The 19,371-nt window shown below is 45.9% G+C and overlaps 1 protein-coding gene across 1 annotated transcript; it reads right to left on the bottom strand.

Annotated features, from left to right (window-relative positions):
• Positions 1-201: 201 nt before the first annotated feature.
• On the bottom strand, positions 202-18,192 carry PPP1R17 (protein phosphatase 1 regulatory subunit 17). Its single transcript, XM_081101913.1, has 5 exons — positions 17,379-18,192; positions 12,133-12,241; positions 8,517-8,669; positions 6,625-6,774; positions 202-1,468 (listed from the first exon to the last, which is right to left on the bottom strand). Exons 2-5 carry the CDS (start codon positions 12,212-12,214, stop codon positions 1,389-1,391), a joined length of 465 nt encoding a protein of 154 aa, XP_080958039.1. The 5' UTR covers positions 12,215-12,241; positions 17,379-18,192; the 3' UTR covers positions 202-1,388.
• Between the last annotated feature and the right edge of the window lie 1,179 nt (positions 18,193-19,371).

Genomic DNA, 19,371 nt, shown 5'->3' with positions numbered 1-19,371 from the left:
CAAGGTGTTTTTCCAAGAGAATCTAGAAATCTAGAATTTTATGTCAATTCTCCTTATTCGATTAAATGTCAACAACTCATTCAAACATTTTTAAACCTCTGTGGGTCAAAGTCAAACCAAACAATTCCGTAAGTCTCTTTCGCAACCTCCCCTTTGCGATGGGAAGTACAGTGTTTGTAGGAGAAAGGCGCCAGGACGTCAGATGGGTGAGAAGCATCTTTATTACCGGCAGGGGCTGCATCTTCTCCACGTTTGTGAGAAGGACAGAAAGACAGAAGGATGACCAAACTGTTGGAGCCAGGGAGCTACAGAACTTCCAGACGATCACTTTGAGGCTGGATCTGTTCAAATGCCCACCTTCCTACCGCTGAACAATAGGCTTGGCCCTTCCCCATGCCCCTCACCTGGTGGATGAGGCCCTCCTTTGTGCAAAGCCTTCCCACGGACCCACACGCTGCAGGCCGGGGGGTTATAGTGAGTCTCCTGCCATTAGCTAAGGCCATACCTTTCCCTCCTCTCCAGGGAAGCATGCTGAGGTCTAAATAAGTGAAGAGGCTAGACATATACGCGTGGCCTTCCACTGGCCTTCCAATTAATTTTTGCAAAGTAAAGTCATCACAAGTGTTGGTATTTTATCTTCTGTTAGTAAGGACTCACTTGTGACACAATTCACAAATTTTAGGCCATCATGGTTAAAGGATGTTCTAAAAAATAAAGATAAATAGGATATTGCTAAGCTTCCCAGATAGACCAGAACTCTCTTCCTCTGGTATTCTCAGCCATGCTGTGATTGGCTGGGCAGACTCCCCTGGCTCATACAGTCACCTCTAGGGCATCAGTTACAAGGGTCTCAGGAATGTCACCAGGGACACTTGGATTTTGAAAAAAGATGAGAGCGATAAAAGACCATGTTTCCAAAGCAACCAGAGAGTTTCTAACACACACACTCTCACCTCCCTAACAGGTAACCAGGAGCCCCCACCTGAACTGGCCTTTGGATGGTGTTTGTTAGTCAAGTCCCGCCCAGCAGCGTAAGCCAAGACACAAGGATCCCACATTCTCCATGTCCTTTCCTGCAGGAATGGACCCAGGAGATGCAGAAGTGAAACGCTGGAGCTTTCCCTGTTACCTCCCAATTTAGGACGAAGGCCTGCTCCCTTCCACTGTATCTGAACATGAAAATTCATCAGGTGGGAATAGGAACCAGATCAGGAGGGAAGAGAGGGGCAGAGAGGTGGCCGCAAGCTGACATGGTGTGTCCTCTGGGGAAAGGTGTCAGATCGCAAAGGCGGACTGTGACAAAATGAGAGCAGCAACAAGTCTATTTTTTCTAGGTCGCGTAGGGAACCATCCTAACCTATTTGCAAGTGGTCTCAGGGGGAATAGCTTTAAATAGCCATCTTGTCACCATCCTTTTCCTCATCTTCCAGGATCACTTTGGGTCTCTCGTCCCGGAGCAGTGTCACATCTGCAAAACAAAGCACAGGTCTGCAATTAGGCGCCTCTAATCAAAATATCACACAGCCTTCCAGCACAGACCCAGTCCACAAGGGCACGGTGTCCCCGAAACTTCTCGGTGCCTGCGCAGCTAACGGCACCACTGCAGAGAGAGGGAGCAGGGTGGCCCTATTCGGCGTCCCCAGAGGAGCTGTGGCTCAATGAGGACACCACGCTGGCTACAAGGGGACGGTCAATCTGGGGGTCGGAGGCAACCGCCACCCTCTTCTCTACATTCTCTGCTTACGCTTGTGGCCCTGTACGGTGGGAAGCACACAGCTTTTGGAGTCCAGATGACTTGGATTCTCATTCTGCCACTCAATCTGTGTTGGGCCAGTCAACACCTTCACACCTCAATGTTTTCTTATGGAAATGAGGACAGGGGTACTTATGTAAAGGGTTGTTTCCACAATCAATTAAGAAGCAGGGACCAATGCTCAGCACTGCGCCACACCTGTGAGCAGCGAGAAGCCTGCCTTTCCTCTCCTTTCACTATTGGATGGTTTATTTTCCTTTTTGTAAAGAACTGGGAAGCCTCACGAAGCCAATCTTACACGCATCTTACTAACATCCGGGGGAAAATATTGAGCTTAGGCTGAGAACACGCAACTTCTACATATCAGTACTAGTCCATAATAAGTTACCATAGTTCAGAGCACAATGAGAAAATACGGAATGAGTCGTCAGTTTTTCAAACAGCGATATGGCTCCAGTGTGAAAACACTGCTCTTTGTTGCAAGGTGATTCTTTGTCTTCTTTGGGGGATTGAAATATCTTCTTTTATGAAATTTCAGGGATGTTAGATGGTTTCTTTCTCAGCATCCTTACTAGGCAAAATGCAAGGTTGCTATCCCTCCCTCTATTGGGCGCCATAATATTTTGTTTTAAAATTGTACTGGTCTGTGAAAGTTTGAAGCCTGAACAAAATTTTCTGCAGTCATCCACCCAGAAAAGACCATCGAGGAGGTCTGGGTGGTTGTGCTCACCCTGTGAATTGTAAACGTAGGGTCATTTTAATGAAAACACCAAGGAAACTGGGACTCAGAGTCAGCCCTCTGTGGTGCCCCAGCCAGACAGTTCTGTTTCCCATCGCTGTCTCACATCCCCCTACCCCGCTCCTCGTAACCAGAGACCTTTCAGTTCACGAAGCATTTCAGAAAGATCTAAACTTCAGGGAGGAAAGCTGTGCACCGCAAGAGGCCTTTCGACAACCCTGGAATCCATTCAACAGCAGCAAATTAATGAAGACTGTGTGTTGATCTTAATAGCTACTCATTTGATTCAGTCCCTCGTTTGTTCATATGGGCTCTTTACCAATTAGCTGATATTTATTGGAGGAAAACCAATTTCAAGGGTGTAGCTGAAACAAAGTCTTTTGCATAAATCACCTATGAAACACGGTGGGAGAGATTTTTCTCCTGTACCAGCTGAGGAGAGGTTTGGGTTTATATTGGGAGTCAAGTCTATCTTGCTGGAGAACACAGGTGGCTATGCTGAGCCCGAAAATTTTTCATCTCACCTTCCTTAATGTCATTTGAAGCCAAATTTGGGGTTAATTCAAAAAGGGCAAGAGCCTTAAAATTCCATGATCCCAGTCATCTTTCTGATTATTTGGGGTGTCCTTGAACCCTAGCCATATGAGCAACTGGAGATTTCAGGGAAGGGAGGCACCTGTTGAAATCAAGGTCAGCCATCAAAGTCAGCCCTTTCCAGAGTGGGCTTGGCTTTCCACAGGAACAGGGGAGACAATAGCAAGTGAAAAGTGAACCAGCATCTGTATTAATTAGTTAAGCATTAATTTTAAAATCTTATAATGGAAAATATATGGTAGTTCATCAAAATCTTGATTTCATGAATATCACGGCCTAGACTGAATTTTCCATCAGTAGCGTCTGCGTCTATATATAATCACTATCTTCTTATTCCTGGTGCTCACTATTGTTGGCTTTGGTGAGTTGAGAATGGAAAAGGTTTGCTAAGCACTGTCTTTCTGGTTTAACCCAGTCCTGATCCTCCTGCTGTCCTGTGGGGAGCAGAGGTGTGTCACTGGAGGAATGTCCTATAGTCAGAAAGCTTTGCCTTTGGTGGTCATTCAACTTTGAGCAGGTTGCTTAACCTATCCGGGCCTCAGTTTATCATCTGTAAAACCAGCCATAAAAGAATTTGCATTTCCCACATGGAGTGATGCCACCATCAGATAGATTGAGGCCAACATTCCTTTAGGTGCCAACCACACCTTACTGAAGCTCTGTTACATTGTAGGAATCACTGGACAATATGTCCGTCTCCCCCACTGAATGGCATTTTAATATCCAGCACAGGATTTGGAAAACAGTAAGGATTGAGAAAATGTCCCTTGCCTGTTAGAGCTTGCTGTGTTTTTTTAAGTCCAGAGCCATCAGGCCAAGGTCTCTACGGGTCAATCAGCTTCGCAACAAGCTTCCTTAGGCCATGATCCCACCCAGAGCACCAACTAAAGCTCCTCACTGGCATTACAAGTGTGTACCTCTGACTTACGGGAGCCAGGGTTCAGACACTGCCTCTCCTGGTGAACCACACCAGAGAGAATGTTCTATTCCCGGAAGAACAGAGAGGGGTAACTTTGAAAGGACATATCAGTCTTCTTTCTACTAGTATTGAGTTATGAGATCCAAAAGCTCATGACCCAGTTTTCCAGAAGGCGTCTTTTCAATGATTGTAGCCTCATTACTCTCTACTTTCCCTGGTCTCTTTTCCCAAAGATTTCAACTAAAGGCTTCATTTTCCTTAAGTAGACCTCAGTTACTGAAGTTTGACCAATCACAACCCAATGCTCCCTGCCATACAGTCACCAAGATGGGGAAGGGGGGTGGGGAGTGGTGGTGACTGTGGGCCAAGTTGGGAGCAAACCTTGGGCTGGCAATTAAGCCCAAGATGACTCCTCACTGAGGAGTTGTCTGGTAATTGGAACCCATCAAATCAGCTCATTAACTTAGAGGAATGAAGGTAGTTAGCAGGATATTTAGAATAGAGGAAATCCTTGTCCAGTCTACACATGCCAAGGACTAATGAGAGGAGGTATCTCTGGAGTGCGTTTTCTCTGAGTTCCTCTCAAAACCCTATCAGCACCAATGTGAGTCTCTCTGAACATCTGCTGAGGGCTCTATCCTTATCAGCTTAACTGGCATTTTGATGATTGCCAAATCTTTATATACTAAAAGGCTCTTCCAAAATAAAGCACTTCAGTAATACGCGAATAAAAGCTAGAATCATAGAACACTATGATTGCAAATACAACACAGATATTTGTTGATTCAAGCAATTTCATAATGTGTACAGAGTCTATGGATATACATCCCCCCGTCCAGCTCTGTGAACTTTGCACTATTGGATAAACATTTTTTACTCAATCAGAAGCTGCTTTCTTATGATGTAGGTATTAGGATGTGGGCCGCTTCCATGGCCAGATAAACAGAGCTCAACATTTTAGGAATTCCCTTGAATTAGCAGGTTGATATGGAGAGGTAAGTAAAATATGGTGGCTAGGAAAATTCTCACCTCCAGAAATGGTTTGGCTAATCTCAAAAATATAAGGTTGAACAGAGAATGAAGGGGAATTAACAGGTAATGAGGTCTTTCAATAAATCAGGAAATGTGCTAAATATATTATATATACTTTATTTAACTGTGTTAACAATCTAGGGGACAGGTTTTATGGCCCTTTCATAGATGGATGAAGGCTCTCATGGTTTGTGCTGCCCAGGGTCCCAAAATCAGAATGGAGCTGAACAGGACATCAAGCCTAGACCTTCTGACTCCAAAGCCCATGTCCAATGCTTTATACTAAGGTGACTCCTCTACCAAGTCTTCCTCTAGAAGAACCTCAATAAAAATACAATCTCCTAATGGAGAATTTGGAACTGCAGAATTGTGATTTCCAAAGAAAATATAATTAAAAAAATAACCCAAGTACTTATTGAGTATGGCTATAGACATAAGACTGGACTAACTAGACATTCAGGTCAATGCCAGCAACCTAGGGCAATTCCAGGCCAGTTCTCATGAATTCATCAAACAACTCACTGATGTAAATAAATTTAAATAACAGCTACAAAATAAGAACAATAGTAAAAGAGATGACAAAGTCTTGGTATTTGCATGTCCATGTCTAACACAGAGCTAGGTCAGATAGTTGTACTAACATAGTACAATGACACACTGCCCACAGGTGAGACAGACCTGGGTTATAACTTCCAGGGTTTGATTTGTAGCATAATTTGATCCATTCAGCTATCATCTAATCATCCCATCATCAAGCCAATCAGTCAACCATCCATCAACTTCATCCACAGAAGACTTCAAAGTGGCTAAGTTACTTATATTCTCTCTCAGTCTATCTGTAAAGGGAGATAATAATGACTTTATTACATTATTCAGTTGGTTTATAAAATTCCATTCTCTACTCGCCAACCCAGCTATCCATATAACACCGACACACACACACACACACACACACACACACACACACACAGAGTCTAATCATGAATGTACATGTCTTATCCCCCAACTTGCACATACAATTTCCAGGGGCAAGAGTGTATACACTGGACTGGTTGCTTTCTAGCCTGGGATTGTAAACAGTGTTAGCAAGATTTCTTGGCTTGATTTGACACATATTAAGATAGCTATCACTATATCTGCATACCTCTTTCTCTCTCTCTCTCTCTCTCTCTCTCTCTCTCTCTCTCTCTCTCTCTCATTTTGAGGATTTGGCCAATGCATCCAGGTTTCTTAGGAGAATTAGCCATCAGCTGTAGGGTGCATGATCGTCAGAAGACTGGGGAGGAAGATATTTCAACTCTTCTCAAGGACCCGCTGACATTTCTATTTCATTGGCTCAGTGCATTTGGCCAGTTCTGCTGAAGTATGAATAATTCTCTGACCCTCCCCATCTCCATGTCAGCCTTGGAGGAGCTGCCAGTGAGGGTAAACCTGAAAGGCAGCAGGAAATGCTGCTCCTCCCCAGGGCACTCTGAGCGACACAGATTGCCGGGCAGGACAAAGGCCATGCCCGTGGCACCTCCAGATGGTGAGGCCCTTGGCCTGTTCCCACCGGCCCTGCGAACGGGCTGCACCAGCTCTTTTTACCTGCAAAGGGGGACATGTGCAGGGCAGGTGTGTCTTTTCTCCTTGGCTTCTTCTGTTCCAGGTCAGTGTTCTGAAGAGCTGGACTCGTTTTGTCCTTTGGGTGGCTCTCTTGGACCTCATATCTTGTAATTAAATGTTCTGAAAGCACACCTGCATAGTGAGGGAAACAGAAGGAGAGACAGGGTCAAACACATGCATCCTCAGAGCCCAGGTCTGTGCCTCCATCTTTGCACATATACTTGGAGATGGCTGTGCCTATATCTTTCAAACTTATTGTAATAAAAGCACTTTCTTTCTGAGAATTAGTATCTATTGAGGTGACACCAGAGAACACTTTCTATGAGGAGGGTTTTCTATGCCTGATTTGAATGTACTATTACTGCCACCACCACACACCTGAAGAAAGTGAAGTATGGGAACATGCCCCCAGTAATGCAGCCCATAGGTGTCCGAGCCAGGCACAGAGCCCAAGTTCACCTGTCTCCTCCATCAGAGAGGTGGGTTATTCACTGTACTGCAAGCCACGTGCTCCGTGCTTCAATGACTGACTTAGTTCTCTACCTCCATCCACCTGCCTTCTCACCGCTCTTCATGGGAAAGTTTTCTTCATCATTTAGAAACTCTCAGAAAACAGCCTCCTCTATAACCTTCCCACAGTCACTGCCCAAGCTGAGCTCCCGGGTCCTCATGGAAGGACCTCCAGTGTGACATTCCTTCTTACTTCAGAGTTCAGCTATTTCTGTGCTTCTGTTGTTTCCTTCCTTCCTTCCTTCCTTCCTTCCTTCCTTCCTTCCTTCCTTCCTTCCTTCCCCCTCCCTTTTTTCCTCCCACCCCTCCTTCCCTCCCTCCCTTCCTTCCTCCCCTCTTTCCCTCCTTTCTTTCCTCCCTCCCTCCTTCCCTTCCTTCCTTCCTTCCTTCCTTCCTTCCTTCCTTCCTTCCTTCCTTCCTTTCCTTCCTTCCTTCCTTCCTTCCTTCCTTCCTTCCTTCCTTCCTTCCTTCCTTCCTTCCTTCCTTCCTTCCTTTCCATCCTTCCTTCCTTCCTTCCTTCCTTCCTTCCTTCCTTCCTTCCTTCCTTCTTTTAAGATTAAGTTTGCGGGGCGGGGGTGGGGGGGTGGTAACATTGGTCCTTCCCAGACCACTCTGTGTTCTATTAGCTTTGTATCCCTGTGAGTGGGCTGTGACTAGAGAGGACCTTAAATAAGTGGCCTGAGGGAGGGAGATAGGAGAATAAGACAAAACAGGACACTTGGGAACAAGAAAGTATCACATGTCACAGGCGAGGTTGTCATAGGGACACCTCAGCTGTTCCCAAGCCATTCACTTAGCTCCGGGGCACATAGGTGGGCTGCATTGCTCAGCCTCCCTGCGCTCAGGTGAGGCCTGTGACGAGAGGAAGTGACGGGAGCCTCTGCAGGTCCTCCTCTCTGCCTCCCCAGCCTGCAGAAGGCTGATGGAGGCCCATATGAAGGAGGCTGACAGGGGCCTGTGTGCAGGAGCCTGATGGAGGCCCATATGAAGGAGGCTGACAGGGGCCTGTGTACAGGAGCCTGATGGAGGCCTGGGTGCAGGTAACCCCAGAAGCCATGTGCTGAGGATGTGTCAACCTCTCCCCGCCACAGTCCTTGAAGGACTGTTTGGAGCAGAGCTTGCCTCCCCGACCCCCAACTGCTACTGTTAGTGAGAGAAAAATGAACTTGTATTGTGTCACCCACTAATATTTTGGAATTTATCTGTTACAGCAGCTGTGTGTATTGTAACGAAGATAAATGCATGAATTGTTCCAATGATGACAAAATTCCCAAATTTTTAAGAAAAACAAATTGCAAGACTGATGTGATCTAGCGACAAGGGGGTCTCCTTTGTTGGGGAGCGAGCCGACTCCTGGCCCTTACCGGGTCTGAAAGGCGGGATGTGCGGCACGGGGGTGTCTTTCCTCCGCGGTTTCCTTTGGTCTGCCTCGATGTTCAGGGCGGGCTGTCCGTTTCTCCCCTTTCTCGGCTTCTTTGCGAGCTCACAGTCCTTGATGAACTGGTCGGAATGGTCATCTGATTGTGACCGGATGCAAAGGGGCAAAACAAAAACAAAAAACATGACATGCGTAAGGGTCTGGTCACAGATTGGTTGGCTTCCAGTTCTACTTGATGAAAGGGGCAGAAGTCATCGGCCTGCAAATAAAGTATTTTTCTGTGGCCTTTTCTACAGAGAACCTGAGGAGCCTTGCATGAATGCACATAACCAAATGGAACTAGAATTCTGTAGCACTCCAAGTGACCTGAAATGGGATGGATAGTCAAGGCAAAGAGAAACTTTCAGATATCGTTAGGCAAGCCACAGACTGGGTTTCAGTTACATTTCTGATGGGAGAATGGGTTCTCTGGGCTAAATGCTCCTTCTCAAGATCCTTTGCTCAAGGCTGGCTTTCTCTGGAGACCCCAAGAACCCCTAGGAACCTCATGCTGCCGTGGGTCTTGTAGGAGGGTGTTCAGGACCTCACCCACTGTCACTTCCATGGCAGCCAGGTCACACTGATCATTCACACGGGGGTCTTTTCACTGCCCTAGCTTTCCAAGGCTTCTATTTGCCCAAGAGCCTTCTTAGAGATTAAGGATTATATGCTCTTTTGTAATTTTATTCTTAAATGTCTCTCTTCCAATAAATGCACTGAATGCTGAATAGGTGGAGAAGGACCGACCTGAGTTCAAATCCTGACTCTGACACTTGCTGGTTCTGAGAACTTGGGCCTTAATTTCTAGAAACTTTGATATTCTCTCGGCTTTTAAAGTGGATAATGTTGGCCTGGCCAGTGTGGCTCAGTGGGTTAAGGGTTTTCCTGTGCGCTGAAAGGTCGCTGCTTGGGTTCTCAGTGAGGGCACGTGCCCAGGTTGTGGGTTTGGTTTCTGGCGTGTATGGGAAGCAACCGATCAATGTTTCTCTCTCACATTATGTTTCTCTCTCTCTCCCTTTCCTCCCTTCTCTCTCTAAAATCAATACAAACATAAAAAAACAAAGTGGGGAAAATATTAAGTCAGAGAGAGAGAGAGAGTTGGTAATGTTAGTAAAACACTTGATACATTTGATATATTTTAGATGCTCAAAAAATTTTCACTCTGGCCATTACTCACCCATAACACCTTCTGATAAGCCCAGAGAAAAGCCCCCCAATATTCTTAAGTCCTTCCATACTGACCCCAGTTCTGGGTGTCTGTTCTCATTTTCTGAATTTTTACGCATAGCTTTTTTTGCTCGTGTGACCCCTTTAAAAGATGATCTAGGTATTATTATTGCATATGTCTTCTTTGCCCTCTTTGATGACAAGTATCTTGTATTTTATCCTTAGCAACAATGAATAAACATTTGTTGAATGTATTGAATGAATAAACTCAAACATATTATGTATAAAGACCTATTCTGTTAGGATTCAAAGAAGCTACAAGGCAATAAAGCTATTTGTCTTCTCTGGAAACTCACTATTGCCTGGATAAGGTCTGGCTAGATCTACAACCATGAATGAATTTGGGAAAATTCAGAGATTAATTAAATCTTTTCAGCTTCCTCCCTCCCTCTCTCTCTCTTCCCTTTTCATTTTCTCTCTCTCTGTCTCTCTTATTCTTTCTGTTTTATGAAAACATTTAGGTCAATTTCTTTCAAACATTAAAGATTTAATGTATTAAACCTTTCCACTTCAGTTTTGTGGATCTAGACATAACTTGTATCATTATTCATTTATTTATTCAACAAATATTGATTAAGCTTCTATTGTATGCCAGGCCTTGAGCTAGACTCTAGGACTAAAACAACAAGTAAGAAATGGTCCTTTGCCCTGACCGGTTTGGCTCAGTGGATAGAGCGTCAGCCTGTGGACTGAAGGGTTCTGGGTTCGATTCCGGTCAAGGGCATGTACCTTGGTTGCAGGTATACCCCCAGTGGGAGGTGTGCAGGAGGCAGCTGGTCGATGTTTCTCTCTCATCAATGTTTCTAACTCTCTATCCCTTTCCCTTCTCTGTAAAAAAAAAATCAATAAAATATATTAAAAAAAGAGAAATGGTCCTTGATATCAAGCTGCTTCTGGTCTATTAGGCTTTATATCTGGATAATCCTTTGTTTCAGAAAACTCAATATACCTGAGGAACCTATCACCAGAAATATTTAATAACCATACATCATCAAAAGATCACAATATATAACCAAAAAATCAAACAGCATCATTCTCTTCAGACAATTTAATAATAATAACCATTTCCTTTCACCTAAAAGATTTAATTCCTATCATTTCAATTTAATAAATATTAATTGAAATACTACTATGTGTATGGCACAGACTATATACTCTTAACTTTACATATACCAACAAAAGGAGGGGAGCTCAAATCATTCTAGTCCATGGGATGGACCAACACCTTTTCTGATTCATCAATCCTGTGTTCACCAGTTGTTAAATATTCACATATGAGGAAACCAAGGTTTAGAAGGCCGAATAAAAAGATTGCAGGTTACATTGCTGGTGGGTAAGGGCATCAGGATTAAATCCAGGCTCTTGGGACTATGAATCTTAATGCCTGGTTGAAAATGCAATTTTAAAGATTTGTTACCACATGGCAGAGTTAATTCTTCCCCTCTCCCTCACTTTATTCATACCATAGACATTTGTTGAATGAATCAATGAATGAATGAATGTTGTTCAGAATGGGTGCTGCCCAGCTGTGGGGTCCCTGGAGGTACAGACAGGACACAGACTAGTCATGGGGTCACCATTCAACCCCAGGATATGACTCGGTCCATAGTACACACACCAAGACATTTGCTTCAACTTTGACTTTTACTTCAATTACGCATTTCCCCATTTTTGGAGAATTCTGGAACATAAAATATCTTGATGGGAAATGGGGAAAGGGTGGGGGGTGAGGGGAGCCATCACCAGGCGAGGCATAAACGAAGGCTATGAATATGCAAAAGGCCCATCCGTCAAAGTCTGAGTGTCTCGTTTTTTAGAAATGGGTAGAGGCAGAAATGTTTCTGGTATTTTCATTACAAAGGTTATGCGAAAAGTCAGTTCTGGAAAGGAAACAGATTGACAATAAAGCAGAACGGGGCTATTTAGAATGCTGTCTGGATAGGCAAAGGGAGATATTTGAAATATTTTATTGGCACCCCACATGGGGTGTGCGCGTGCCAGGGAATACTGGAAACGAGCCTCACTGCCACTTTCCATCTATTGCCTCGAAATGCTCTGCCTGGAACCCTGTCAGACCCCCAAAAAGATAACAATGCCTTTTCTCTCCTTTTTTTGTTTTGTTAGAGCTCTAATGGACTTCTCTCCAGTGCTTCAGCTAATATTTACAGGGCAGGCTCCACGAACCCTGGCTATTTGTCTGTCCATCTGGGTTGGCTGTCACCAGGAGGCACAAACTATCAGGTTTTAGGGGGCCTCCCTCTGATTTGCCTGCAAACTAAATGGCAGAGGCCCTTCCTTCTGACTTCTGCAACTGGCATTCCTGCGGGAGCACTTACCCAAGTGGCTGCAGCGAGGGTCGAGCTTGTCCAGTCTGTCTTCCGAGAGATCCAGTGGCTGCATTTGCTCAGTGGACATCATCAAAGGAGGGTTGGGGTGTGTGTGTTTCTTCTCAGCACAACAGAAGTGTAAGACACAAGTCCATTAGTATGTCTTCTGCTCATTCATGCACTTGTTAAATAAGTATATCTATTGAGCACTTATGTTCCCAACTCAATCCCATTTTTCAAGTCTGCCTCTTCTACTTAGCTGCTAGAAGCTCAAACGTGAAGTTTAAGCTACAATAAATCAATGCACGTGGATTTATGGGTAATTGGCATGTATCAAATATTCAATATTTGTCCTCTCTCAGATGCACCGTGGGGTTTCAGAATGAACACTTGTCAAGTCTGGATTAGAAATGAGTTAGCTGAGAGTTGCAGGAAGTAGATTAAACCTTCCCTATATTTTCTCTGTTGAGTTCTGCAAAGTAAGATTGTGCCTACTTTACAGAACGGGAAACTAAGGCTCAGATAATCAAATTAATTTATTTACTCACACATCTATTAAATAGCCACGCCTGGACCCAAATCCACTCCTGTAGACTTCCACTAGACACTCCAGTCTCTTAAAAATAAAGTGGATATTTGGAGCCCTAATTGAACAAATCTCCTGGGTTTTGACCATTACATTCTCTAACTAAAAAATGACCAGACTTCCTTCCCAGCCATATAATGGTGGTAGAGAGGTGGTGAGAAAAAAATCTAGGTCTTGAAATAGATCTTTATTAGTTTCTCCCTAGGGATTCCCCTCCCCGCCCTACCCCTGTCTTTCCTAGACCACAGATCCATTGAACTTTCCAATGCTATTAGTTGCAGACATTGTCCAGGAGAAGTGGAAATCCAGAATGGACATGTGTCAGGTCTGAATGAGAAATGCATTAGTTGAGATTTATAGGAAATCCTCATTAGAGTCTACCAGGTTCTGTTTCTTGAATTTCTTTCAGATAACTCATTACTTATGTCCTAACATAGTAAGAACAGTTGGAGGAATATGATTAAAATGATCCACTGGTCCTCTTGATATTCCTAGACCCTTGGCATGCAGAGGAAGCTATGTTAACAGTTCAAGCTCACAGAATTAGTTCAACTCTATTGTCTTATGAGGAATAAGCCAGTTTTCTGTGGGAGGCTGGAGGGCCTCTCCCCCTACAGGCTGAGATCATTGCTTAGCAGATGGAGCCATTAAGGGATTACTCGAGCCTGGCTTTTAGAGTCACTCTGAGCAGACTGATTGTACCAAGTGACCTCAGTAGAGATCAATTTATACCATTGTCTTTAGTGTTTGTATACAGACTTCCTACTCCCTGGGACCATAAGGAAGCATGTTGTTAAGCTGGGTGGCCAGCCCTTACCTGCTTGAGTGCAGAGGAAAGCTATGGGGCCATCTTTCAGGATGAATGGGCTCAGTGCTGAGGTCTAGAGGCAAAGTTACAGCCTCAAATATGGCCTGTGCATCTGCTTAACCAATCTTCCTTTTCTTTGGGCAGAAAGATGTTAGCCCTGTCATAGACTTTGTGCTGAACATCACCCCATTGAGAGAACCTGGTCCAAATACTCATTCTCCAGAAGAGATTAAAGATGAGCTTCCATTAGTTACAGAGTTTGATTCAGAGTCGTCATTTGAAGTAAGGACTCCAACCTTCTACTCTAGGTGCGATCTGACAATAATACCCCTCCTTCTCTGCAACCCAAAGTAAGCTGCTCTAGATCATAAGGGCTGCTCTTATGTACCCAGTAGATGGTTATTTAGTTTAAACCTGAGCTTTCAAATAGATCTAGATTATATCTCAGCTCTTGAACCAAAAAGCCACATGACTTTGATAGAATATTAAAACCTTAATCATGTAGTGAGGGTAAGTGGAGTCAAAGAGCAATAGCATCATCTATGCCCTTCCTCCCAACAAGCTATTGCTGCTATGAGAGGATCTGCAAAGCCTAGTACCTGTGTAGTATGCTGACTGGCACTCAGGGACATATTTCCCCTTGTGCCCCATCCCCATTCTCACCCGCAGTTTTCTTTTCTGCAAAATAGAGATCAGAGTGTCTATCCTGTAGAGCTACTCTGAAGAGGAGCTTGGACAATTTCATGCTTTGCATACTGTAGCATGTGAGTAAGTGGCAGCCATTGGTAAGTAACATTTGCCTATACCCCACTAAATAGCCGACTAATGAAGACCAGGTGTGTACTTGAGAAGTTCTATGAACTTATTGAATCTTCCATTTTCATGTAGATGCTGAGCCATGAGGCCACCAGCCTTCATCTGAGCAAAACGGTTATCATTGTACTGAACTTGAGAGAGAGAGAGGCCTGCCCTTGGGAGATGAACTGTACAAATATCAGAAGTCCCTGTTAAGGTGGGGGTAGCAGGTGGTTAGTCACACACCTGACACCTGCTTCCTTCCAGGATAGCACCTGGTGTCTGGGGGGAAACAGCGCTACTTTAAATCAGTGGAACTGAAAGAACGATGGTGGTGAACTGTTAAGCCTCTGTTGGCTAGGGGCCTGATAGATCTGAGATTTTCCCATTACAGAAAATACCCCCAGCTGGGCGGGGACACGTTTGTTCATGGAGTAGAAGACACTTTTATCATGGATCAGGTCATTATGGTCTTCTTGGCAAAAAAACAAACAAAAAACAAACAAACACCTTCACAGGAAGGCAAGAACAAATAAGAAGAGGAGAGAGATACTTGGAAGCCAGCATCACCTTATTAGTAACCATCATTTTACCTGCCTGTGGAATGCTAGGATGGGATGACCCCTCTCTCTCCGCTGTCCTTGTGTATCCTCATGAGGAGGGTGCCCTGTGGGACCGAGCCATTGCAGGACAGGAACTAGTCTAATTCTTAAACTGAGAAAAGGAATGTCTCAACTTCCTGTTCCTGGTCTGCGAGCATTCCTCTCTATTGTCTCAACCTCAAGCATCAGCGAGGGGACATTGCTGTCATGCTGCCCAAGAAGGTGTCATCACCTCCCCCAGCAGCTCGCTGTAATTTGGGATCTTCCTGAAGCTCCTTTCAGACCTGAATACCTGCTCCCCTGGGTCTTCAGGTTCACACCCAGAGGGCGAGGGCCTTAAGGTTGGGGGAGTTTCATAGCTGCTCTCTAGTACAAAGATTTGTGGCCCTTTAACATTGTCTTGTGACTTACTGGTTCAGTGTGGTCTCTGAATTTTAACATTCACACAGCGATGACTTGGACTGCCACTGTGCTTGTCAATAGCAGCCCGCCCACCCTCATCTGAAAAGCCAGGGCCCATGTGTTGTGGACATCAGGAAATCGGTATGATGTAACACCCCGGAGGGTCTCAGCAAGCACCGCAATCACATGCATTACTTCTGCAGCAAAAATATGAATATTTGCACTAAATGATATAGCTGAGGAGCATGAAATAATTCAGATTCTTTCAGGTCAGGTTTTCCTACCAATTGCATTTATGTTGAACTGAACCACAACAAAAAGCTTTTGGTTTTCAAAGTGTTTCAGATTTTTCAATGAGAGAAAAAATAATTCTGGGTCTGTATTATTTTGTCTAAGGTGTTTGAGAGAATGGGGGTGGTCTGGTGTGGCATGTACAGGAGACCAAGGGACATCACTGCCAGGAGGTGGAGGCAGTTTTCCGGATCCTGATGCTAAACTCTTGCAACTTCCTCTTGCTTATTCTTACACTTGATAAAAACACACACACACACACACAAACACCCTTCTCTCCCCACAGAGAGATACTTGTGAAGCAAATATCACTGAGAGAAGAGACATTAACTGATGTTGCATAGGGAATGGTTATTAATTACATAGGTCCCTTTCTCTTCTGAGAACAGGAATGAGAGATCCAGGGCCCTGGGTGCCAGGGAGGGACCCCACACACAAAGTTGCAGAAGGACAGGCACCCAGAGCAGCCTGCCGAAGCTGAGGACACATGTGGGGGAGCCTGCCTCCACCAGCTCAGAGCGAGTTACTCCCTCAGGAAGACAGAGGTGCTATTTCTGCAGCTAAAAAATATTGGCCAGTCAGGTGGAGGTCAGAAGCTAGTCTGGGCATTTCGTCTTTTCTCTTAGCACTGAGCAGATTTCTCAGTTGGGTGTCAGCACACATCATTTAATTCACGGGCAGGGAAGTCCTCACTGATGGCAAGCATTTGGTGTTGGAAAGTGATACGAAGTGGAAACAAATGTTGGGTTACTTGTGCAATTCTCTAGCTGGGTGAACCTGGGCAAGTTCTATGTACTCCTGGAAACTTGGTTTCTACATCTGTCAAATGGGCAAGATAGTGGCCCTTCTCCAGGGTCAAGAGTATTAGCAGCATAATGTGTGTGTGAAGCTCCCAGCCCAGACCCCAGCACGCACACTAGCACTTTAAGAAATGTGAGTTGCCTTCTTTGCTCTGTCAATCTCCCCTTGTGATTACAACAGGTACGTTTAAATGGAACGAACGAGGGGAATCATCTCTTCCTGTCTCTGACCTGGCTGAGGCTAATGACGCGATCAGAGCAATGCAGGTACCACCAACGGCAAGGCCTTAGGAACGTGGAGATATTGATGCGCAGGAAGGAGCGAGTGGACACTCCGGGCAGTCGAAGGGCATTCTTAAGAATTTACCAGGTCATCAGGCCTGGATTTACTCGAAGGAATAAAAAGTGTCAAGGTAATGTCCACAGCCCAACGTGGAGCTGGGTGAAAGGACCCTCAGGTCATGTAAAATTCATATCCTTTGTCATTTCTCTTTGTAGCCTGAGGATTGAATTCAGGTCGAAGAGTACCACGTATTAAAGTCAAGTTTGCTCATTTGGAAGACCTAAATGTGCAGTATTCCTGGAGGGGTGACTCCTCCGTGAAGTAGGGCAGGGTGAGGATTTTTGCTAAGCTCACTCTCCCCAGCCTTGAACGGTAAGCCTCCCCACGCTGCTGTCTGAACCTGTAGCCACACCAGTGTTCATCTGGAAACTTCGCGTTTAAATTGCAAGGACCCTGGTTCTCACGGATCTCAGGACTCCACCGCCCTTGAAAATGACGGGAAAGTGGTGACTTTCCGGATCCCCACTTAGTCCCAGCGTAGCCTTGCTCCAGAAAGCACCCCCCACCCCCCAACCTGGCCAGCGACTTTCTAGCCTTCGTTGCCCCAGCAACAACAAAGAAACCGTAACTTATGGAAACTTGTTTTTCTCCCCATAAAGTTCTCAGAGTGCAAACCCAGAGCACTTACCTGTCAGGGCAGGCGCAGGGATGCGAAGTGCAGAGATGGGGAGGGCGCGCTTCCTCCCGAAGCTGGGCCGCCTCTAGCTGTGGCTCCTCCTGCAGTGGCTGCTGCTGCCCGGCTCCAGCTCCTCTTATCAAGGGACCAGCTGCTGCTGTTGCCATGGGGATGCTCCCTTTCTCAGGCGCAGGGCAAGGGGGATGGAGCGGGAAAGAGGACTCATCTCACAGCCACGGTTCCCAACGGAAATAACTGCCCATGACAACAACACAACGCCCACAGTTGTGCGGGGAGTACCTCGTGTGCAAGGCTGGACAAGTCCAGGCCGACCAGCCGGGTCCTTTCATCCCTGGGACAGCCCTACCCCGCGGGTTTTCTTCGCAAATATGGAAATTGAGGCACCGAGAGGTTGAGTGGCTAGTCCTGAAGGCACAGGAGCTCATTCTCACCCTCACATGGGCCTGAGTTTAAACTCAGAGCACTTTCCCTCCCACGCTGCGGCCTGGGAGGGGGTATCTCAGAGAAGAAAGACAGAAGCAACCGCTGACATTTACCTAAGGCTTCCCAGGTGCTGGGCATTCTTTACCCTTGTGGGCTCATTGAATCCTCACACAGCCTGTGAGATTAGCAGCTGCCATCGTCCCCATTCCTCTGAGGAGGAAGCTGGGGCACGGAGCTCATCAGCCCTCTGCCCAAGGTCTCCCCACTAGGAAATGGGAGGGCCAGCGTTGGACCTGGGCGAGTGCATGCTGGAATGCATGCCCAGAACCACTTCGCAGTCCTGCTCACCAAAGAGGGCATTTCAGAGAGAAATCGCCAGCAAAGAAAGCAGCCCTCACCATAAAGCCCAGGAACAATGTGCTCCTCCAAAGGAATGATCCCAAATGCTCCAATTCGATGAATGCCCTCCAGGAAAGGCCAAAGGGCGTTTAAGCAAGGGTGGGGGTGCGCCTTGCCCTCTGATGGAGAGGAAGGGTGGTGTTTGGGGTAAACTCACTGGAGGGAATGTCCTGTGCTGATTGGAGGCTCAGCAGCTCCTAGTCACTGCTCTGGGCCTCGACAGCAGAGTAATGAGTCTGAGAGGTCAGCAGGCATCCACTCAGACTAGAAGGGCTTGGGACACCTGAGGGCAGCCAAGAGGCCACCCACCAATGATGCTCCCCAACCTTCCTTTCCTTCCCGAGGATGCACGCAGGGCAGGACCCGAGACACCTCTCAGGGGCTTCAGTGACCTCTAGTCCCTGGTACTGAATGATCAATGCCTCCTTTCCACTTGCCAGCCTCCCAAATAGCAGGGCTGGACCCTAATACACGCACCCCAGCTTGACTCGGTGGGGTTAGAATTTCTGCAGAGGGCATGGTAGCCCATCGGTAGGCAGGGGCTTCCCTGTTGGCTCCAGTTTGTCTTGGTCCTTAGTGGACCCTTAAAGAGAGACAAAGGCCACCACAAGGTAATGCTCCTGCCTAGGACAGGACGGAGACCCCAGGTGCTGAGGGCCAGTCCCCGGAGTCAGCTCTGTGCCAAACTGCCTGCTCCTCTCTTCTCATCAACAGCCTGGCTGGCCAGTGGCTTCACAATATCTTCATTTCCAAACACGAGTGGGAAATATACACCTTCTTCCTAAACTCTTCAATTCTTTTTAAATTAAACCTTTTCCGAGATAACTGTAGATTCACATGCAGTTGTAAGAAACAATAAAGAGCGCTCCTGTGCCCTTTAAGCAACGGTACCATCTTGCAAACCTATAGTACACTATCTCAACCAGCATATTGATATTGATACAGTCAGATACAAAACAGCTACATCACCACAACATCCCTCATGGCGGACTTGCATAGCCTCCCCCACCCTCTCCCTCCCTGACCTCCCTTTCCCTGCCCCTCCCACTCCTTAACCCCTGGCAGCCACTAATCTGTTTCCCATTTCTATAAGTTTGTCCTTTCAAAATGTTATATAAAAGGAAGCATACAGAGGTATCTTTTTGGATTTGTCCCCCCCCCC

This window comes from Myotis nattereri (assembly GCF_964212035.1).
Source record: "Myotis nattereri genome assembly, chromosome: 11".
Taxonomy (NCBI): Eukaryota; Metazoa; Chordata; class Mammalia; order Chiroptera; family Vespertilionidae; genus Myotis; species Myotis nattereri.
The sequence above is the reverse complement of the archived record's forward strand: the minus strand, read 5'-3'. Positions and strand labels throughout refer to the sequence as shown.

Bases quoted from the DNA above. Each gene is read 5' to 3' on its own strand.
- PPP1R17 (XM_081101913.1), bottom strand. From the start codon at position 12,214: ATGATGTCCACTGAGCAAATGCAGCCACTGGATCTCTCGGAAGACAGA. The intron at 8,670-12,132 runs GTAAGTGCTCCC...GGTCACAATCAG, and splicing joins CCCTCGCTGCAGCCACTTGG to ATGACCATTCCGACCAGTTC. The intron at 1,469-6,624 runs GTAAAAAGAGCT...TTTGTTTTGCAG, and splicing joins GCACATGTCCCCCTTTGCAG to ATGTGACACTGCTCCGGGAC.